This window comes from Anomaloglossus baeobatrachus, chromosome 2 (genome assembly GCF_048569485.1).
Source record: "Anomaloglossus baeobatrachus isolate aAnoBae1 chromosome 2, aAnoBae1.hap1, whole genome shotgun sequence".
Taxonomy (NCBI): Eukaryota; Metazoa; Chordata; class Amphibia; order Anura; family Aromobatidae; genus Anomaloglossus; species Anomaloglossus baeobatrachus.
Genome location: NC_134354.1, coordinates 792,126,287 through 792,150,973, shown reverse-complemented (window position 1 = coordinate 792,150,973; position 24,687 = coordinate 792,126,287). Strand labels below are relative to the sequence as shown.

Below are 24,687 nucleotides of genomic sequence, written 5' to 3'. Positions count from 1 at the left end.
TCAGGCACTATGTAACCCAGAAAGGTCCTGCAGAATCTATCATCAGGCACTATGTAACCCAGAAAGGTCCTGCGGAATCTATCACCAGGCACTATGTAACCCAGAAAGGTCCTGCAGAATCTATCACCAGGCACTATGTAACCCAGAAAGGTCCTGCAGAATCTATCATCAGGCACTATGTAACCCAGAAAGGTCCTGCAGAATCTATCATCAGGCACCATGTAACCCAGAAAGGTCCTGCAGAATCTATCATCAGGCACCATGTAACCCAGAAAGGTCCTACAGAATCTATCACCAGGCACTATGTAACCCAGAAAGGTCCTACAGAATCTATCACCAGACACTATGTAACCCAGAAAGGTCCTGCAGAATCTATCACCAGGCACTATGTAACCCAGAAAGGTCCTGCAGAATCTATCATCAGGCACTATGTAACCCAGAAAGGTCCTGCAGAATCTATCACCAGACACTATGTAACCCAGAAAGGTCCTGCAGAATCTATCATCAGGCACTATGTAACCCAGAAAGGTCCTGCAGAATCTATCATCAGGCACTATGTAACCCAGAAAGGTCCTGCAGAATCTATCACCAGGCACTATGTAACCCAGAAAGGTCCTGCAGAATCTATCACCAGGCACTATGTAACCCAGAAAGGTCCTACAGAATCTATCACCAGGCACTATGTAACCCAGAAAGGTCCTACAGAATCTATCACCAGGCACTATGTAACCCAGAAAGGTCCTGCAGAATCTATCATCAGACACTATGTAACCCAGAAAGGTCCTGCAGAATCTATCACCAGGCACTATGTAACCCAGAAAGGTCCTACAGAATCTATCACCAGACACTATGTAACCCAGAAAGGTCCTGCAGAATCTATCACCAGGCACTATGTAACCCAGAAAGGTCCTGCAGAATCTATCACCAGGCACTATGTAACCCAGAAAGATCCTGCAGAATCTATCACCAGGCACTATGTAACCCAGAAAGGTCCTACAGAATCTATCATCAGGCACTATGTAACCCAGAAAGGTCCTGCAGAATCTATCATCAGGCACTATGTAACCCAGAAAGGTCCTGCAGAATCTATCATCAGGCACTATGTAACCCAGAAAGGTCCTGCAGAATCTATCATCAGACACTATGTAACCCAGAAAGGTCCTGCAGAATCTATCACCAGGCACTATGTAACCCAGAAAGGTCCTACAGAATCTATCATCAGGCACTATGTAACCCAGAAAGGTCCTGCAGAATCTATCATCAGGCACTATGTAACCCAGAAAGGTCCTGCAGAATCTATCACCAGGCACTATGTAACCCAGAAAGGTCCTGCAGAATCTATCACCAGGCACTATGTAACCCAGAAAGGTCCTACAGAATCTATCACCAGGCACTATGTAACCCAGAAAGGTCCTGCAGAATCTATCACCAGGCACTATGTAACCCAGAAAGGTCCTGCAGAATCTATCACCAGGCACTATGTAACCCAGAAAGGTCCTGCAGAATCTATCACCAGGCACTATGTAACCCAGAAAGGTCCTGTAGAATCTATCACCAGGCACTATGTAACCCAGAAAGGTCCTGCAGAATCTATCATCAGGCACTATGTAACCCAGAAAGGTCCTACAGAATCTATCATCAGGCACTATGTAACCCAGAAAGGTCCTGTAGAATCTATCACCAGACACTATGTAACCCAGAAAGGTCCTGCAGAATCTATCATCAGGCACTATGTAACCCAGAAAGGTCCTGCAGAATCTATCATCAGGCACTATGTAACCCAGAAAGGTCCTGCAGAATCTATCATCAGGCACTATGTAACCCAGAAAGGTCCTGCAGAATCTATCACCAGACACTATGTAACCCAGAAAGGTCCTGCAGAATCTATCACCAGGCACTATGTAACCCAGAAAGGTCCTGCAGAATCTATCATCAGGCACTATGTAACCCAGAAAGGTCCTGCAGAATCTATCACCAGGCACTATGTAACCCAGAAATGTCCTGCAGAATCTATCACCAGGCACTATGTAACCCAGAAAGGTCCTGCAGAATCTATCACCAGGCACTATGTAACCCAGAAAGGTCCTGCAGAATCTATCATCAGGCACTATGTAACCCAGAAAGGTCCTGCAGAATCTATCACCAGGCACTATGTAACCCAGAAAGGTCCTGTAGAATCTATCATCAGGCACTATGTAACCCAGAAAGGTCCTGCAGAATCTATCATCAGACACTATGTAACCCAGAAAGGTCCTGCAGAATCTATCATCAGACACTATGTAACCCAGAAAGATCCTGCAGAATCTATCACCAGGCACTATGTAACCCAGAAAGGTCCTGCAGAATCTATCACCAGGCACTATGTAACCCAGAAAGGTCCTGCAGAATCTATCACCAGGCACTATGTAACCCAGAAAGGTCCTGCAGAATCTATCATCAGGCACTATGTAACCCAGAAAGGTCCTGCAGAATCTATCACCAGGCACTATGTAACCCAGAAAGGTCCTGCAGAATCTACCACCAGGCACTATGTAACCCAGAAAGGTCCTGCAGAATCTATCATCAGGCACTGTTACAGCGACGTCACTAAGCAGGCGCCCAATAGAAGCGGAGGGGCGGAGATGAGCGGCCATAACATCCCGCCCACCTCCTTCCTTCCGCATTGCCGGTGGATGCAGGTAAGGAGATGTTCCTCGCTCCTGCGGTGTCACACGGAGCGATGTGTGCTGCCGCAGGAACGACGAACAACATCGTACACGCAGCAGCAACGATATTTGGGAATAGGGGGGTGTCACCGATTAGCGATTTTGAACGTTTTTGCGAAGATTCAAAATCGCTCATAGGTGTCACACGAAACGGCATCACTAAAGCGGCCGGATGTGCGTCACCAATTCCGTGACCCCAACGAGATCGCTTGAGTGATGTCGCAGCGTGTAAAGTGGCCTTAATGCGACCTTTCATTCCATCCCATCTTCACACATAATCTCCAGTATATAACCTGTCCCCTCCATACATCTCTCCTAATACCTCCCCACACATAATCTCCAGTATATAACCTGTCCTCTCCATACATCTCTCCCTAATCTCCTGATACCTCCCACACATAATCTCCAGTATATAACCTGTCCTCTTCATACATCTCTCCCTAATCTCCTGATACCTCCCCACACATAATCTCCAGTATATAACCTGTCCTCTCCATACATCTCTCCCTAATCTCCTGATACCTCCCCACACATAATCTCCAGTATATAACCTGTCCCCTCCATACATCTCTCCCTAATCTCCTGATACCTCCCCACACATAATCTCCAGTATATAACCTGTCCCCTCCATACATCTCTCCCTAATCTCCTGATACCTCCCCACACATAATCTCCAGTATATAACCTGTCCTCTCCATACATCTCTCCCTAATCTCCTGATACCACCCACACATATCTCCAGTATATAACCTGTCCCCTCCATACATCTCTCCTAATCTCCTGATACCTCCACACATAATCTCCAGTATATAACCTGTCCTCTCCATACATCTCTCCCTAATCTCCTGATACCTCCCCACACATAATCTCCAGTATATAACCTGTCCTGTCCATACATCTCTCCCTAATCTCCTGATACCTCCCCACACATAATCTCCAGTATATAACCTGTCCTCTCCATACATCTCTCCCTAATCTCCTGATACCTCCCCACACATAATCTCCAGTATATAACCTGTCCTCTCCATACATCTCTCCCTAATCTCCTGATACCTCCCCACACATAATCTCCAGTATATAACCTGTCCTCTCCATACATCTCTCCTAATCTCCTGATACCTCCCCACACATAATCTCCAGTATATAACCTGTCCTCTCCATACATCTCTCCCTAATCTCCTGATACCTCCCCACACATAATCTCCAGTATATAACCTGTCCTCTCCATACATCTCTCCTAATCTCCTGATACCTCCCCACACATAATCTCCAGTATATAACCTGTCCTCTCCATACATCTCTCCCTAATCTCCTGATACCTCCCCACACATAATCTCCAGTATATAACCTGTCCTCTCCATACATCTCTCCCTAATCTCCTGATACCTCCACACATAATCTCCAGTATATAACCTGTCCCCTCCATACATATCTCCCTAATCTCCTGATACCTCCACACACATAATCTCCAGTATATAACCTGTCCTCTCCATACATCTCTCCCTAATCTCCTGATACCTCCACACACATAATCTCCAGTATATAACCTGTCCCCTCCATTCATCTCTCCCTAATCTCCTGATATCTCCCCACACATAATCTCCAGTATATAACCTGTCCTCTCCATACATCTCTCCTAATCTCCTGATACCTCTCCACACATAATCTCCAGTATATAACCTGTCCTCTCCATACATCTCTCCCTAATCTCCTGATATCTCCCACACATAATCTCCAGTATATAACCTGTCCTCTCCATACATCTCTCCCTAATCTCCTGATACCCCCCACACATAATCTCCAGTATATAACCTGTCCTCTCCATACACCTCTCCCTAATCTCCTGATATCTCCCACACATAATCTCCAGTATATAACCTGTCCTCTCCATACATCTCTCCCTAATCTCCTGACACCTCCCCACACATAATCTCCAGTATATAACCTGTCCTCTCCATACATCTCTCCCTAATCTCCTGACACCTCCCCACACATAATCTCCAGTATATAACCTGTCCTCTCCATACATCTCTCCCTAATCTCCTGACACCTCCCCACACATAATCTCCAGTATATAACCTGTCCTCTCCATACATCTCTCCCTAATCTCCTGATATCTCCCACACATAATCTCCAGTATATAACCTGTCCTCTCCATACATCTCTCCCTAATCTCCTGACACCTCCCCACACATAATCTCCAGTATATAACCTGTCCTCTCCATACATCTCTCCCTAATCTCCTGATACTCCCCACACATAATCTCCAGTATATAACCTGTCCTCTCCATACATCTCTCCCTAATCTCCTGATATCTCCACACATAATCTCCAGTATATAACCTGTCCTCTCCATACATCTCTCTGTGTAATCTCCTGATACCTCCCCACACATAATCTCCAGTATATAACCTGTCCTCTCCATACATCTCTCCCTAATCTCCTGATACCTCTCCACACATAATCTCCAGTATATAACCTGTCCTCTCCATACATCTCTCCTAATCTCCTGATATCTCCCCACACACAATCTCCAGTATATAACCTGTCCTCTCCATACATCTCTCCCTAATCTCCTGATACCTCCCCACACATAATCTCCAGTATATAACCTGTCCTCTCCATACATCTCTCCCTAATCTCCTGATACCTCCCCACACATAATCTCCAGTATATAACCTGTCCCCTCCATACATCTCTCCCTAATCTCCTGATACCTCCCCACACATAATCTCCAGTATATACCCTGTCCTCTCCATACATCTCTCCCTAATCTACTGATACCTCCCCACACATAATCTCCAGTATATAACCTGTCCTCTCCATTCATCTCTCCCTAATCTCCGGATACCTCTCCACACATAATCTCCAGTATATAACCTGTCCTCTCCATATATCTCTCCCTAATCTCCTGATACCTCCCCACACATAATCTCCAGTATATACCCTGTCCTCTCCATACATCTCTCTGTGTAATCTCCTGATACCTCCCCACACATAATCTCCAGTATATAACCTGTCCTCTCCATACATCTCTCCCTAATCTCCTGATACCTCTCCACACATAATCTCCAGTATATAACCTGTCCTCTCCATACATCTCTCCTAATCTCCTGATATCTCCCCACACACATAATCTCCAGTATATAACCTGTCCTCTCCATACATCTCTCCCTAATCTCCTGATACCTCCCCACACATAATCTCCAGTATATAACCTGTCCTCTCCATACATCTCTCCCTAATCTCCTGATATCTCCACACATAATCTCCAGTATATAACCTGTCCTCTCCATACATCTCTCCCTAATCTCCTGATACCTCCCCACACATAATCTCCAGTATATAACCTGTCCTCTCCATACATCTCTCCCTAATCTCCTGATATCTCCACACATAATCTCCAGTATATAACCTGTCCTCTCCATACATCTCTCCCTAATCTCCTGATACCTCCCCACACATAATCTCCAGTATATAACCTGTCCCCTCCATACATGTCTCCCTAATCACCTGATATCTCCCCACACATAATCTCCAGTATATAACCTGTCCTCTCCATACATCTCTCCCTAATCTCCTGATATCTCCCCACACACATAATCTCCAGTATATAACCTGTCCTCTCCATACATCTCTCCCTAATCTCCTGATACCTCCCCACACATAATCTCCAGTATATAACCTGTCCTCTCCATACATCTCTCCCTAATCTCCTGATACCCCCCCCACACATAATCTCCAGTATATAACCTGTCCTCTCCATACATCTCTCCCTAATCTCCTGATACCTCCCCACACATAATCTCCAGTATATAACCTGTCCTCTCCATACATCTCTCCCTAATCTACTGATACCTCCCCACACATAATCTCCAGTATATAACCTGTCCTCTCCATTCATCTCTCCCTAATCTCCGGATACCTCTCCACACATAATCTCCAGTATATAACCTGTCCTCTCCATATATCTCTCCCTAATCTCCTGATACCTCCCCACACATAATCTCCAGTATATAACCCGTCCTCTCCATACATCTCTCCCTAATCTCCTGATACCCCCCCCACACATAATCTCCAGTATATAACCTGTCCCCTCCATACATCTCTCCTAATCTCCGGATACCTCTCCACACATAATCTCCAGTATATAACCTGTCCTCTCCATACATCTCTCCCTAATCTCCTGACACCTCCCCACACATAATCTCCAGTATATAACCTGTCCCCTCCATACATCTCTCCTAATCTCCGGATACCCCCACACATAATCTCCAGTATATAACCTGTCCTCTCCATACATCTCTCCCTAATCTCCTGATACCTCCCCACACATAATCTCCAGTATATAACCTGTCCTCTCCATACATCTCTCCTAATCTCCTGATACCTCTCCACACATAATCTCCAGTATATAACCTGTCCTCTCCATACATCTCTCCCTAATCTCCTGACACCTCCCCACACATAATCTCCAGTATATAACCTGTCCTCTCCATACATCTCTCCCTAATCTCCTGATACCCCCCACACATAATCTCCAGTATATAACCTGTCCTCTACATACATCTCTCCCTAATCTCCTGACACCTCCCCACACATAATCTCCAGTATATAACCTGTCCCCTCCATACATGTCTCCCTAATCACCTGATATCTCCCCACACATAATCTCCAGTATATAACCTGTCCTCTCCATACATCTCTCCTAATCTCCGGATACCTCTCCACACATAATCTCCAGTATATAACCTGTCCTCTCCATACATCTCTCCCTAATCTCCTGACACCTCCCCACACATAATCTCCAGTATATAACCTGTCCTCTCCATACATCTCTCCCTAATCTCCTGATACCCCCCACACATAATCTCCAGTATATAACCTGTCCTCTACATACATCTCTCCCTAATCTCCTGACACCTCCCCACACATAATCTCCAGTATATAACCTGTCCTCTCCATACATCTCTCCCTAATCTCCTGATACCTCCCCACACATAATCTCCAGTATATAACCTGTTCTCTCTATACATCTCTCCCTAATCTCCTGATACCTCCCCACACATAATCTCCAGTATATAACCTGTCCTCTCCATACATCTCTCCCTAATCTCCTGATACCTCCCCACACATAATCTCCAGTATATAACCTGTCCCCTCCATACATCTCTCCCTAATCTCCTGATACCTCCCCACACATAATCTCCAGTATATAACCTGTCCCCTCCATACATCTCTCCTAATCTCCTGATACCTCCCCACACATAATCTCCAGTATATAACCTGTCCTCTCCATACATCTCTCCTAATCTCCTGATACCTCCCCACACATAATCTCCAGTATATAACCTGTCCCCTCCATACATCTCTCCTAATCTCCGGATACCTCCACACACATAATCTCCAGCATATAATCTGTCCCCTCCATACACACATATACCGGAGAGGCGTCAGTGCATCTTCTCGGATCTCCCCGGAGGTTTTCTGTGATGTTTTCTGCTCTGCTGAATGTGAAAAAAGAAGTTTAGCAGGAAGGGGCAGGATTTGTGAGGACATTGAGGAGTTCAGGCTGCAGCCTTCCTGTCCCTGCAGTGGGAGCGGCCATCTTGTTGGTGGGAGTCTCCTAGTTACCAGGACTCCCAGTGTTACACACATGGCTGCTGCTCCTGAGCTCAGGGACACAGGAGAGTGAGTATTTGTGGCAGAAGCCATTATCCCAGCACTATATATACACATATGTCATCAGAGGTTACACAGCTCATGGTGGCACCCAGCTTTCTAGAGAGCCTGAGAGGTAATATTAGAACCTGAGGTGATTTGTTATGTGGCTTCCCCTGGAATATTAGTGTGATAATAATCTCCTCAGATTGGAGTGTTTTCCACATATTTTTCATGCCTTTTCCCTGTTATTTGAGGCGTTTTTGCTGCTTGAAGCAGCGATTTCATGTTTTTTTATAGTATAGAAAAGCTTTGATTCTGCCCATAAAAGCAATGATGTTTTTTCTATGTAAATTTTCAGGGCCCACATAGGAGTTTATAGAGAAAAAACCCACCAAAGTGTAGGAAACGTGTGTGAACGCGGTACTATAGATTCAAAGTAGAAAACCGCGCTCAGCGTTCCGCCCTGCCCCCACTCATTCTACATTTTACCTGCACGCCCTATAAGTGCAAATTCCATTAACACTGGCACCCTGACGCCCCCACCTCCAGCCAGGAGCCCCCCGCTGCCTATGACGAGGACGTGTCCCCCCAAGGACAAGGCACCGACCGCTCTCGGCTTCTCTAATAGGCCCCACACACCGATGAGCGGCACCCATGGCCAGGTCCGGTCTCAAGGCTCGGTGTCGGCCTTTGGTCGGCCTTCGCTGCTACCGGGGATGCTGAGGTACGGTAGTTACTGCTTGGGCTGAACATGGAGGCATCTAATCTGGGTCTCCAATGTCTGATTTGGCAGACGTCGCGGATCAGATTTCCCTCTTGGGTATCGTTTCACCTCTCGCTGTTCTGCGCAAGCTACAAGCGATATTATTGCGATCCGTCGTGGAATCCAGACGATGCATCCAATCTATCCCTCACTAGCCTTCCCCTACGGGACTTCCGCCTTTTTGGGGGAAAATGTTGACGAAATTACTTTGGATGCCACAGGTTCATTAATGGAAATGTCAAAGTCCCCCATGATCAGATTTCAGATGAAAAAAACTGCATAAGGGCAGGTTGCAAAGTGATCCAAGAACTGTCTGGATTTGCCTGGAGGTCAGTATACTACCCCCACTCCCAAGAGAAGGGTTTCTAGAGTCCAACGGTATCAATCTTAAGTAGGAGGGAAATTGTCATGGGTGACACAGTCATGTGGTTTCTGGCAATAGAAGGTCAAAGCGTTTGGCTGAGCAAAATGCTCCCTGACTTTCCATTGTTCCTGCTATCAGTATTCATTGTGCTAGGTAGCTTTCCTGCTGGATTTTCATCTATTCCTCTTTAGGACCCTGCAGAGCTCGCCTTCCATCCAGCTGCTGATCATCAGTATTTCCCCTGTACTTAAATACTCCCATCTTCCCTGGACTTGTGCTGGTGATATTATTCAGTTCATTCAGTCCTGGGTGCAAGCAGATGGCTTGTACTCCTCTGTAGTACCTTTGCTGAACTCCTACCTGAGTCATCTGTGGATAAGTAGTTGATGCACTTTACCCTGTCTGTCCTCCTTCTGTCTTCTATAGTATTTAGTGGGGTTGACAAAGAGCCTATCCGATCCGTTCCCTATTTAAGGTCCGGCACTAGGGATACCTAGGGTCAGGTATTTGGCTCAGTGCATAGGTGCAGAACCTATCTAGGGTGGTGAGGGACCACAGGGACCAGCATTAGGTTTGGTCAGGGGGACTCACCATCTGTCCTTCCCTAGAGATAGGGTTTCCCTTCCCTTTCGCCGTTCACTTGGTACTTCCCCATACGTAGAGTGACAGAACCATAAGCGAGGGTACTGGGAGAATAACCTGAAAAGCACATTGTGATGAAAGCATCAGACCAACATCTCCACCTTTTCATCTCTCAGGTCTTGGTGTTTGTGAAAAACTTAGGCCACCAATGATGAGCGAGCATGGTCGACACAGCTCATTACTCGTTCTAGCCTCGAGCAACTGAGTTTGAAAAAGCACAAGTTTCCCATTGACTTACATTGTACTCGATACTCGAGTCGTGTCGGAGCTTTCTGATGCTTAGCCAAGTAACGAGCAGTGGCGAGCACGCTCGTCCATCACTATAGTCCACCATACGATAAAGCAGCAGTGGTGGCGGCGTCTGACTGCAGGATCAAGAGACAGCCAGAAGATAAAGAGAATAGGGAAGGGAGAACTTGTGGATGTAGCAGAGGTTGTTACACACTGATCGGGTGTTCCAGAGGGCACAATTAAAAGAGACAGGAGAAGGCAAGCACTGAATGTAATGAGAGAGTAGCAGGGTTCTGTGTGCAGCAGGAAGAGAGTTATATTTACTAGTGGAAGGAGGGCCCGGGTTAGTGGAGATAGTACCAGAGACTAAGAGAAGGAGAACAAAGAGTAGATGGTTCAGTGATTTGTGTGAGCAGTTTGTGCGCTCTGTGGTGGCAGTAGATAGTTTTGAGTGTTTCAGAAATGTGAGAAAAACAAGAGAGCTGTACATGTGAGAGGGGAGGAGAGGTGGACCGACATGGAGAGAGTGCACAAAATGTGTAACTGGATAGTAGATATGAAAGAAATCATCAGCTAGATCATGGCCGAAGCAAAGATATATGGAAATTACATTGTGACGCACAATTGAACGTGAAGCATGGGTTTTTAGTATCTGGCATAACTTAGCTGTCATATTTAACTGTGGACTTATGCATACACTTATACACTAAGGGGTACTTTGCACACTACGGCATCACAGCTGCGATGTCTGTGGGGTCAAATCAAAAGTGACGCACTTCCGGCGTCGCAGTCGATATCGTAGTGTGTAAAGCCTTTTTGATACGATTAACGTGCACAAAAGCGTCGTAATCGTATCATCGGTGTAGTGTCGGGCATTTCCATAATTTCGGAAGGACCAGTGTTACGATGTTGTTCCTCGTTCCTGCGGCAGCACACATCGCTGTGTGTGAAGCCGCAAGAGCGAGGAACATCTCCTACCTGCGTCACCGCGGCTCACGCCGGCTATGCGGAAGGAAGGAGGTGGGCGGGATGTTTACGTCCCCCTCATCTCCGCCCCTCCGCTTCTATTGGCCGCCTGCCGTGTGACGTCGCTGTGACGCCGCATGACCCGCCCCCTTAGTAAGGAGGCGGTTCGCCGGCCAGAGCGACGTCGCAGGGCAGGTTAGTCTGTGTGAAGCTGCTGTAGCGATAATGTTCGCTACGGCAGCTATAACACAATATCGTATGTGCGACGGGGGCAGGGACTATCGCGCTCGGCATCGCAGCATCGGCTTGCAATGTCGTTGTGTGCAAAGTACCCAAGGGGTTGAACAAAAATCTCCTGTGACATGTTTAGGAATTGCAGCCATTGTTCTACAAAGTCTCCTCATTTCAGGAACTCAGAAGTAATTGGACAAATTTACTTTTTTCATAGAGAATCGTTTACAGGCAATGACGGCCTGAAGTCTGGAAGCCATGGACATCACCAAATGCTGGTTTCCTCCTTTGTGAGGCTTTGCCGCCTTTACTGCAGATAACTTTAGTTGTTGCTTGTTTGTGGGTCTTTCTGTCATAAGTTTTGGGTTTAGTATGTGAAATACATGCTCGATGGGGTTGAGATCTGGTGATGGACTTGGCCATTATAGAATATTCCACTACTTTGCCTTAAAAAACTGCTGGATTTCTTTTGCAGTATATTTTGGGTCATTGTCCATCTGTATTCTGAAATGCCATCCAATCACCCTTGCTGTATTTGGTTGAATCTGAACACAGAGTAAAGCCCTGTACACTGCAGAATTCATCCAGCTGCTTCTGTCTTCAGTCACATCATCAATAAACACTAGTGACTCAGTGCTATTGGAAGCCATGCATGCCCAACCATCACTTTACGTCAACCATGTGTTACAGTGGATATGGTGTGCTTTGGATCATGAGCTGTTCCAAGCCTTCTGCATACTTTCTGCTACCCATCATTCTGGTACAGGTTAATCTTTGTTTCATCTGTTCATACAATGCTTTTCCAGACCTGAGCACCTTCTTTAGATGCTTTTTGACAAAGTCTAATCTGCCTTTCTATTTTTAAGCCTGATTAATGGTTTGCACCTTGTGTTGACTTCTCTTTATTTGCTCCTTGTGGTGACTCCTTTGTATTCGCCCCTTGTGGTGACTCCTCTGTATTTGCTCCTTGTGGTGACTCCTCTGTATTTGCTCCTTGTGGTGACCCCTCTGTATTTGCTCCTTGTGGTGACTCCTCTGTATTTGCTCCTTGTGGTGACTCCTCTGTATTTGCACTTTGTGGTGACTCCTCTGTATTTGCTCCTTGTGGTGACCCCTCTGTATTTGCCCCTTGTGGTGACTCCTCTGTATTTGCTCCTTGTGGTGACTCCTCTGTATTTGCTCCTTGTGGTGACTCCTCTGTATTTGCTCCTTGTGGTGACCCCTCTGTATTTGCTCCTTGTGGTGACTCCTCTGTATTTGCTCCTTGTGGTGAGCCCTCTGTATTTGCTCCTTGTGGTGACTCCTCTGTATTTGCTCCTTGTGGTGACTCCTCTGTATTTGCTCCTTGTGGTGACTCCTCTGTATTTGCTCCTTGTGGTGACTCCTCTGTATTTACTCCTTGTGGTAACTCCTCTGTATTTGCACCTTGCGGTGACCCCTCTGTATTTGCTCCTTGTGGTGACTCCTCTGTATTTGCACCTTGTGGTGACTCCTCTGTATTTGCTCCTTGCGATAACCCCTCTGTATTTGCCCCTTGTGGTGACTCCTCTGTATTTGCCCCATGTAGTGACTCCTCTGTATTTGCCCCTTTGTGGTGACCCCTCTGTATTTGCCCCTTTGTGGTGACTCCTCTGTATTTTCCCCTTGTGGTGACTCCTCTGTATTTGCCCCTTGTGGTGACTCCTCTGTATTTGCCCCTTGTGGTGACTCCTCTGTATTTGCTCCTTGCGTTAACCCCTCTGTATTTGCCCCTTGTGGTGACTCCTCTGTATTTGCTCCTTGCGTTAACCCCTCTGTATTTGCCCCTTGTGGTGACTCCTCTGTATTTGCTCCTTGTGGTGACCCCTCTGTATTTGCACCTTGTGGTGACTCCTCTGTATTTGCTCCTTGCGTTAACCCCTCTGTATTTGCTCCTTGTGGTGATTCCTCTGTATTTGCCGCTTGTGGTGACTCCTCTGTATTTGCTCCTTGTGGTGACCCCTCTGTATTTGCTCCTTGTGGTGACCCCTCTGTATTTGCTCCTTGTGGTGACCCCTCTGTATTTGCTCCTTGTGGTGACCCCTCTGTATTTGCCCCTTGTGGTGACTCCTCTGTATTTGCACCTTGTGGTGACTCCTCTGTATTTGCCCCTTGTGGTGACTCCTCTGTATTTGCCCCTTGTGGTGACCACTCTGTATTTGCCCCTTGTAGTGACTCCTCTGTATTTGCCCCTTTGTGGTGACCCCTCTGTATTTGCCCCTTTGTGGTGACTCCTCTGTATTTTCCCCTTGTGGTGACTCCTCTGTATTTGCCCCTTGTGGTGACTCCTCTGTATTTGCACCTTGTGGTGACTCCTCTGTATTTGCTCCTTGCGTTAACCCCTCTGTATTTGCCCCTTGTGGTGACTCCTCTGTATTTGCCCCTTGTGGTGACTCCTTTGTATTTGCACCTTGTGGTGACTCCTCTGTATTTGCTCCTTGCGTTAACCCCTCTGTATTTGCCCCTTGTGGTGACTCCTCTGTATTTGCACTTTGCAGTGACTCCTCTGTATTTGCCCCTTGTGGTGACCACTCTGTATTTGCCCCTTGTAGTGACTCCTCTGTATTTGCCCCTTTGTGGTGACCCCTCTGTATTTGCACCTTGCGGTGACCCCTCTGTATATGCTCTCTTGGTGACCCCTCTGTATTTGCACATTCTGGTGACCCCTCTGTACTTGCCCCTTGTGATGACCTCTCTATATTTACACCCTGTGTAACCCCTCGTAATTGCTCTCATGAAGTCTTCTCTTTAAAGTAGACTTAGATTCAGAAACACCTAGTTTCTTGAGAGTGTTTTTCTCTTGGGTGAATGTTGTGAAGGGGTTTTCCTTCACTAAGGAAAGCATTCTGTGATCATCCACCACTATTATTGTCCTTGGACATTCAGGCATTTTTCAATTCCCATGCTTTCCAGTGTGCTCATTTTTTTCAGAATATACCAAACTGTTGATTTGGCTACCCCTAATATTTCTGCTATCTTTCTGATGGATTTCTTCTTTTCCAGCCCAATGATGGTCAGTTTCTTCTCCATTAAGAGCTCCTTTGACTGCATGTTGTGGGTTCACAACAACAGCTTCCAAATTCAAATGCCACATCCGGAATCAGCTCCAGACCTTTTACCTGCTTAATTGATAATGGATTAATGAGGGACTCCCCCATGCAGCCCATTAAAGACCTTTTGAGATAACTGTCTAATTACTTTTGGTCACTTTAAAAAGGGGCAGCTACATATTAAAGAGATGTCATTCCTAAACCCTCCCCCAATTAGGATGTGAAGACCCCCAAATTAAAGCTGAGAGTCTCCACTTAAAAACAAATATTGATTACATAACTGTACATTGAAAATGTTTTGGTAAACAGGTAAAATGTCAACATTTGTGTCACTGCCCAAATATTTCTGTACCTAACTGTACATATCACCAAAGGCAAAAAAAATCTAAAGTCAAAGACTATAATAAAACTTAGCTTTTAATTTGCTTTATTAATATCAAGAAGCTTATAATAAGTTAAATACACAAGTGCACGCCCTTCAATCAGCCGATTGGCAGCAGTATTGAGCGTTAGACGACCACCGATCTGCTGTTTATCACATATCCTAATTGTGTTACTAAGGTTCCCCCATCTATTACCAGGCTGACATTATGTTTAGTAGTAACATTGTAGGGAAACACATTGGATGTGCGCATTCACCCATCTCCGGTCCTGCTACAGCCTCTCTACTGGCTGCAGTTGCTTTAGTCTACACCTAATGAAACCTTCGTTTCTCAGTTTCCGTTTAGAATCATGTGTGTTGAGCCAAATTCAAACTCCGAGACACATTGACTCAGGCTACGAATACACACAGGATATCACTGAGATCAAACAAAAAGTTAGTAGTAATGATGTTCTATCTTCTAGCACAACATTTAAGTTATACATCAGAAAACATCCTACGATAAAAGGTCTTAAAACGGAGCCGTACACCTGCCAAATGACCTACAGCGTTAAAATGTTTTCTGTCTTGTGTACCTCCTGATGTGTAAAGAGGTGTGATCTATCTTTAAACCATTTCCCACATTCAGAACAGAAAACTGGCTTCTCCCTCATGTGAGTTTTTATATGTTCATTAAGACATGATTTCTGGCTAAAACACTTCTCACATTCAGGACATGAAAATGGCTTCTCCCCGGTGTGAACTCTCTGATGTACTTCAAGAGCTTCTTTACGCGTGTAGCTTTTTCCACATGTAATACAGGAAAATGACTTCTCCCCAGTATGGATTTTCAGATGTCTCTTAAGCCGATCTTTAACAAAAAAGCTTTTCCCACATTCAGAGCAAGAAAATGGCTTCTCCCCTGTGTGAATTATTTTATGGTTTTGAACACTTGATTTGTGCACAAACGTTTTTCCACATTCAGAACAAGAATATGGCCTTCCCTCTATATGTATTCTCTGATGTATATCAAGATCTGCTTTAGTCTTGAAACATTTTTCACATTCTGAACATGAAAATGGCTTCTTTTTTCTGTGAGTTTTCAGATGTTCTTTGACATATGACCTATAAGCAAAACACTTCCCACATGTAGGGCAAGAATATGGCTTCTCTCCTGTGTGAACTCTGTGATGTACAACAAGAGTTGATTTCTTTTTAAAAGGTTTCCCACATTCTGAACACGAATATGGCTTCTCATCTTTGTGATGATTAGATTTCTCTTTTTCACATTCAAAAAATGCCAATATGTTATCAAGTCTTTGTCCAGTGCTACTGTTCCCAGTCTGTAATTGATTATCTGCTACTTCATGATAGGAAGATGAAAGATTATTATGGAAAATTCTCATCCAGGCTCCACCTGAAAAAAAAAAAAATCTAAATAATTGATATTTTAAAATTCTGTGTGAAAAACCTACATAGCAAGTAAGAGATTCATCAGAACACAGTCAGTATCTGTACACCTTCTGATGGCTGTAAAAAAAAAAAAATGCTATGCAATATATATATATATATATATATATTAACATATATATATATATATATACACACACACTAGTTCATCTCAGCCAGCTAACGCTCGGCTCAAGGGTATACAGCTCTCGTCCCCCCAAGGGTATACAGCTCTCCTCCCCCCAAGGGTATACAGCTCACCTTCCTGGTATACAGCTCTCCTCCCAAGGGTATACAGCCCTCCCCCCTAGGGTATACAGATCCACTCCCCCCCAATAGTATACAACTGTCCTTCCCCCAAAGGCTTTCCCGGCGGGCTGGCGGTGTAAGGGTTAATCACTGTGACACTACACTGCAGTCTTAAAAATTGGCGGGTGTCCCGGCAGGTAGCGGGTGTGCAAAGCTCAGGAACGTGGCTAGGAGCAGGCAGGTGGATCCACAGGAGAGGAGGCATCGCAGGAGAAGAAGGAGGTGGTGGCGGCGGATGCAAGTTTATGTCGGGTTCACGGCAGGCGGTGGTTTGCGCAAAGCTCGGGAACTCGGCCAGGAGCAGGTGGGCGGATCCACAGGAGAGAAGGTGTGGCAGGAGAGGAGGAGGCGGTGGCGGCGGCGCATGCAAGTTTATATGTGAGACGGCTCGGCTGTGATGACGACACATGGAGAGGAGGGATTAGCGAGTACCCACGAGTAATCACAACGGCTCTGATATATATATATAGATATATACAGCGTATAGACATGACCACACTGTATTACATATATTAATATATATCAATAACAGCAAGTGAAATAAGTATTGAACACACATCACCAATTTTCAAAATAAATATATTTCTAAAGGTGCTATAGACATGAATCTCTCTCCAGATGTCGGTAACAACCCATCCAATCTATACAGGCAGAGACATAAAACCATAAATGTCTAACTTTAGTGATGTGTAATAATGAGAAATGACACAAGAGAAAATTAGTGACGTGTTCAATACTTATTTCTCCCGAGGAATATACCAGGAAGGGTTCCAGGATGGAGAACATATATAAATAGAAGGGGCCCAAGATAGGGGACAAATATACCAGGATGGGGGACATTAGTACGTAATGAAGGGGTTTTTTTTATAGGCTCTAGAACACTACAAGAAGCCACACATCTGATAAAATGCAGGGGGAAGTGGTGCATGTCTAAATTTTGCACCAGGGCACATCGGACTCTAGTTGCGCCACTGATTGTGTGCAATACTTTTCTCCATATAGTCTACATCCTCCGCCTTAAAACATTAAACAATATTTTTATGTGCCTGGTAGTAAAAGAATATCTTGGTATTAACTAACTGACTCAAGTCACTGGACCAAAGAGTCAGAGAGATCAGCAGATTGTGCATCTCCTCCATTGGATATTTTGGAAGCGGTCGTAGGTAAACTCAGTGTAAATTATACTGATACAACAAAACAAAGTTGTTGCTCTTACCATTCACCGACATGGATACGGACTTTTCGTGGTCATTCATAGTTTCACCATGATTTTCCTGGAAGCATCCCACATAAGACACGAAAAAGTAAAAAAAGAAATTCCAATATAGAAAAATGTGGTTGGCACTACTAAAAAAATTGTTTAAAAGAACTCAAGTCCTCAGTGGTTGATACCTTTTAATGGTAACTGAAAAGATGGTAATAATTGCAAGCTTTCCAGACTACTCAGGTCTCTTCATCAGGCATGGTATAACACAAAATCTGAAGAGTCACATATTGCATCTTTATGGAATTAAAGACACTTCTATATGTGACTCTTCAGATTTTTTTTACGTTAAAATGTACAGTTTGTTTTTTTTCTGAAAGCACTTACTAGAAAGGAGGAAGAGGAGGGGGAGGGGGGGAGGAAACCAGGGATTTGGGGTGAAAGTCTTATTACATACAAACCAGACTGGGGCCCATTCAAACCCCACAACGTCAAGAAAAGGCTGGAGGAAAATAAAAAAAAAAAAAAAAAAAAAAAAAAAAAGGAAAATTAAAAAATAAAAAAAAAATAAAATAATAATCATATTACAATTACAATATGAGGCGGAGGAAAAAACCCATTTAGAAACAGGAATTATTAAAACCCTAGAAATGTAGAGCAGAGACATTTGTATACATATCGCATGGACTAACTGCCTTCCTTCAGCGAGGAGTGTCGAGAAGTCGGGGGAACGGAGAGCGGCTCTCACCAGCCCTTGGGGGTAGGGGGGGGGGATGAACCACATAGATCATCTCAAGAAAGTGGCCAAGACCTAGTATAGCTCTGTCCTGTCACCTTATGAAGCTCTACATATGCTGATCCTTATGTAAGCAATGCGCCAAGTGACCCCATAATATGGTCGGGCGCGTACACCCCGGACCACCCCATGAACATAAATGCTGGCATCGGTGATGGTGATCGGTGGCTGCCGCTTATCATCCAGGGACTGAGAATCCAATATGTCTGATCCTTGTTTTCCAAATATCGTGCTACCCCACAAAAGATACGAGGTGGCCGCCATTAGAAGGCGGTTTTATTTTTACACCATCACGCTCTCAATGTTCAGGCACGCTCAGTTCAGCCGAGAGTGCATGTGTTTCCAAATAAAGGTGCTAGATTTCACTAGATTTTATTTTTACACCATCACTCCCTCAAGTGTTCATGCACGCTCAGTTGAGCCGAGAGTGCACGTGTTTCCAAATAAAAGGTACTAGATTTTATTTTTACATTGTCACTCCCTCAAATGTTCATGCACGCTCAGTTGATCAGAGAGTGCATTTTCAAACAAAGGTGCTAAATTTCACTAGAGTTTAGTTTTACACTGTCGCTCCCTCAATGTACATGCACGCTCAGTTGAGCCCAGAGTGCATGTGTTTCCAAATAAAAGGTGCTAGATTTCACTAGATATTATTTTTACACCATCACTCCCTCAAATGTTCATGCATGCTCAGTTGAGCCGAGAGTGCATGTATTTCCAAATAAAGGTCCTAGATTTCACTGGATTTTATTTTTACATGGTCACTCCCTCAATGTACATGTATGCTCAGTTTAGCCGAGAGTGCATGTGGGTCCAAATAAAAAAAAAGAGGTGCTATATTTCTCTGTTGGTGGCTTCTCTCCCCTGAAATTCAACATGTCCAATCCATCCTTGTGATAGGAGTTGACCATTCTTTCCAAAGATGCCAGGTTTAGCCACTACCCTGTAATGTTTAAGGCCGGAGTCACACCTGCAAGAGACCCGCGCGATGCATGCCTGATGAAGAGACCTGAGTAGTCTCGAAAGCTTGCAATTATTACCATCTTTTCAGTTAGCCATTAAAAGGTATCAACCACTGAGGACTTGAGTTCTTTTAAACAATTTTTTTTATCTATACTGGCTAACACGGTACAAAGATATATTTTACGGCACTACTAGTAATACACGTTTATCTCATAGTAGCGAACGGTAAAAACCACCAAAATCCATAAACCAATTTGACCTAAAGAAGGAACTCCGAAAGAGACCATCAGACAGGTCAACCTTCACCCATGGCATTGTGCTGTTATTTCCTTATAGTCAGCAAAACTTTACATTCATCCTCACAAAATATTATTGGACAAATGAGTGCCTAAATGTTTAAAAATTTAACATAAGCTTTTAGAAAACCAGAAACCAATTAATAGCTGCTACTGACCCCCATGGCTCCTACAATCCACCCCTGCTAGAGGTTACTACAAAGCGTCATTACATCAGTCTATAGAGGATTTCCAGAAATCTCATCTACCTCATGGTCCAGGGGGACATTAGGCTTTTCCTCTGGAGGATCCTGGGAATATAGAGGACTGGGACTTCTCTCTGGTGGATTTCGTGGACTGGACCCATCTATAGGAAATATACACAGTGACTGAATACATCGTCTACATGTGATGATCAGATGATGGGGGGTCCAGGTGACCTCAGACCCGGCCTCTCCTCTATAATCAGGGTTGTCTCCTCTTACCCGAAGATGTGAGGGGCTCGAGAGTCTCCATCATGACGTCCTTGTACAGATCCTTGTGTCCTTCTAGATACTCCCACTCCTCCATGGAGAAATAGACAGTGATGTCCTGACACCTTATAGGAACCTGACACACACAATGACCCGTCATTATCAGACCCCTCCCCCACATTATTATATAATGTCCCAGCATTCCCGGCAGCGCTCACCTCTCCGCTCAGCAGCTCAGTGATCCTGTGGGTCAGTTCCAGGATCTTCTGCTCATGTATCAGTGAATGAGGTGAAGGCTCGGTGATGGCACTCGGGGTCCTGCTCCGTCCTCCTGACACACGGGGGGTCACATACTCCCCAGACGACATCTTCACTACTGTGTGATCCTGTGTATGGGGAGACGCCGGTCACTACATCTATTCTGAAGATCCCTCACCTTCCCCATCATTTCTCTGCTTTATTCCTAGAGATCAGAGTGATGTGATGTGAAGCTCTCACCTCTCCAGTGATCCAGTAGATTATCTCCAGCGTGAGGTCTAATATCCGAGCAGCCATGTGGCTCCTCTCCTGCTCCATTCTCCTTGGATCATCTATGGAAAGGTTCATCTTCTATAAAAAAAAACAAACAAAAAACTTTAGCTGCCTTTACCGTAAAGGGAACAAGAGGAGTAACAGGATTGAGTGCGAAAAGCTAGAAGGACATCTTAGATGTTGTGTAAAGTGCTCAGCAGTTGTAAAAATGCCTCAGAACATTGCTTCATCTTTTTCCTTCTAGACCTGTCCTCTGCTTTTCACACATTCGACAACTCTTTCCTATTCTGAAATTCTCTTCTCTTAGTAACACAGACTCCTGGGTCTCATCTTACGTTACTAAATGGACATTGTATCTCCCATTCAAACTCTATCTCCACGTCTTGACCTCTTCCTGACCTGTTGGAGTCTCTCAAGGCTTTCATGTGACCCCCTACTCCTGTCTAACTTTACCTTTGGCTCTTATTTTGTCATTTTGTACCCCTTTTATTTATTTTTTCACTGCCAAGAGAAGCAAAGATCCAGCATGTCCAATTTCTCTGAAAAAGATAAACTGTTACAAGAGGAGAGGCCGCAAAATGATGGAAAAATATGCATGTTCTTCCTCTTGTGATCTCGATGCTGAACATATACCTCCCATTATTATCAGATCAATACAAACCCCAGTATTCATCACTGACCATTGGTGTCCAAAAGTCTAGTTACAATCTTTAGAAATTCAGCAGTTCTTCTCCTTTCAATAAACCAATCTCAGACTGGCTGTCTTTTTCCCCAAGATGTCCTCTGTTGTAATTACCTGCCCACACCAGGAGGTCCTGCTTTAATGAAGTGTCATATCTCTCTACTTCTCCAGTTTTAATTAGTTTCTTTCTCCCTATCAATATTTAATCCAATGTGTTCCCTGTGGGTGTAGATAGGTCTTTTCTAGAGACCGTCGTATGAATTTTACAATTTCTCTATGACAGTGCCCTAAACTATAAACTAAGTATAATACAAAACACCAATAAACATAAAAGAGGTGCACACAAGCAGAGGACAAATACATAGGGCTAAATACATATTCACACAGTCATACAGGGAAGACAGAAGAAACTGAAAGAAACCCCAAAAGACTTACAGATAAGGGGAACCCCCAAAATCCCAAATCAAACAGAATGAAATAATGCTAGAAAGGGAAACACACAAACTGCAAGGAAAAACAAAGTGATAACAAGATTATCCTGAACTGAGGAGCTGGGACTCCAAACATCCATCCACCTTGGAATATAGCCCACACTGAGGCAAGTATAAAGAACCCCTCTCAAGAGAAAGCAAACAAAACAAGTGAACACACCTGAGTGGAATTAAAACAAAAAGGCAAAGGAAAGACAATAGAGCTAGCAGCATTTGGACCGATACAAAACATGGAGTGGTCAAACGGAGAGCGAAACTGACCACACAACCAGAGGTCATCGGATCAAGCCCCGGAGTCGACGTATGATGTGATTCAGAGCATTCAGTTTAAAATATTAAAAATAAGTGCCATCCCATCTCCATACATCTCTCCCTAATCTCCTGATACCTCCCCACACATAATCTCCAGTATATAACCTGTCCTCTCTATACATCTCTCCCTAATCTCCTGATACCTTCCCACACATAATCTCCAGTATATAACCTGTCATCTCCATACATCTCTCCCTAATCTCCTGATACCCCCACACATAATCTCCAATATATAACCTGTCCTCTCCATACATCTCTCCCTAATCTCCTGATACCTCCCCACACATAATCTCCAGTATATAACCTGTCATCTCCATACATCTCTCCCTAATCTCCTGATACCTCCCCACACATAATCTCCAGTATATAACCTGTCCTCTTCATACATCTTTCCCTAATCTCCTGATACCTCACCACACATAATCTCCAGTATATAACCTGTCCCCTCCATACATCTCTCCCTAATCTCCTGATACCTCCACACACATAATCTCCAGTATATAACTTGTCCTCTCCATACATCTCTCCCTAATCTCCTGATACCTCCCCACACATAATCTCCAGTATATAACCTGTCCCCTCCATACATCTCTCCCTAATCTCCTGATATCTCCTCACACATAATCTCCAGTATATAACTGTTACGAATCGGCGCCGCCATAGCCGTAAGCAGCCTGTTGCGGTTCCTGTTGCGCCCAGGCGCCGGCTGCCATTTTTGGCCATGCCTCGGGTCGTCCAGCTGGCTGCTTCTTCCTCCACGTCTAAGTGTGGAGAGGCGGCTAGTGCGCATGCGCACCTCGATTTACCCCAGCCAGAGCCTAAGTCCAGTGTTTTGCCTCGTGAGCATGCTCAGCCTGATAGTGCCATTTCTGAGGCTAAGTCCTTGGTTCAGGCTACTGAGCATGCTCCTACACTTAGTGCGAAAAGCCTCTTTGCACAGGTACTTGGACATCGGGCCGTGTGTAAGTCCTGTGATGTGCCTACTGAGCATGCTCAAGCAGATAGTCTGATTTCCGAGACTGTTGTTCAGGCTACTGAGCATGCTCAGGCACTTAGTGCATCAGAGGCTAGGTCCGGTAAGTACCTCACTGAGCATGTCCGTGAGGTAGCAAGTCCTGATAGGGCAGAGGGTGTCAGGTGTCCTGATGATGTGGCCACTCCGGACTGGCTCGCAGAGGCCCGCCCCTATGATCTGGCACCTCACCATTGGTCGTCAGACGATGACTGGTGAGGTGTTTGGGGCGTGGCTGCCATGAGGTCATCAATGACATGGCGGTTCCGGATAGGCCGCTGGTGACGTCACTGATGACATGGCACTCTGCTATTGGACCTTGGTGGTTCCACCCTGGGTTTGGGGCGGACCCAGGTTATAAAAGGGGCTGGAGACAACATGGAGGCGCGCAGTCTTAACTTAGAGTTCATGGTGGCATAAGCCTTGTTGGAAGCGCTAGGTAGGGCTAGGCGAACGGTGCCTGTCACGCCAAGATTCGTGGCTCAGCACATCAGGGTCAGGCACCGTACTTCCTTGCTGCCGTTCCAGTAGTGCTATAGCAGTCCAGTGGCGTTAACTGGACGACGGTTGCTGCATTTCTTGTCCGTTTGTGCCTCCTACGCACACGGACAGCATACCTGCTGCACCACCGGTCCGGTTGTGCCCTCTACGCGCACGGACAGCGTATTCCAGGACCCCTGTGGAGATAACAGTGTGTTCCTGGATTGGGTGTGTGAACCCTATTTCCCTCCACGGCTTCCCAGTCAAATGCTACTGGTGTGACTACCTGGTCTGACGTGTCCTTCACACACGTGGTCAGTCGAGTGGTGACCAGAAATGCTAATCGGAGGACCGCTCAGCCTGACGTGTCTTACACACGTGGCCGACAGGGTGCTGTCACAGCGGTCTTCTCGGTCAACGCTACCTGATCACCACCCGGCCTGACGTGTTCCTTTCACACGTGGTCAGAGTAGTGCCCGCTCCACCAAAACGCTAACTGGGTTGTCGTCCGGACCGGTTCCCAGGTCTCCTGGGTTATCTCTGAGTCATCAGCTCTTAAGTCTCCGCCTAACCCACAGGGTGCCAGCAGCTCCATTATCATCTGGTGCACGGTGGGCCCCGACTGGCGATTGGGATATATACCCCCTGGTCCCAGTCTGCCGGTCCCCCTGTAACAATAGCCTGTCCTCTCCATACATCTCTCCCTAATCTCCTG

At 45.3% G+C, this 24,687-nt stretch overlaps 1 protein-coding gene across 1 annotated transcript in view; it reads right to left on the bottom strand.

Annotated features, from left to right (window-relative positions):
* The window catches only part of LOC142292360 (uncharacterized), an 85,796-nt gene that overhangs the window by 41,305 nt on the left and 19,804 nt on the right, over window positions 1–24,687 (bottom strand). Inside the window, exon 9 of the mRNA XM_075337679.1 lies at window positions 15,696–16,248. Within this exon, the coding sequence (XP_075193794.1) occupies window positions 15,696–16,248 (553 nt within the window). The remainder of the gene's footprint in view (window positions 1–15,695; window positions 16,249–24,687) is intronic.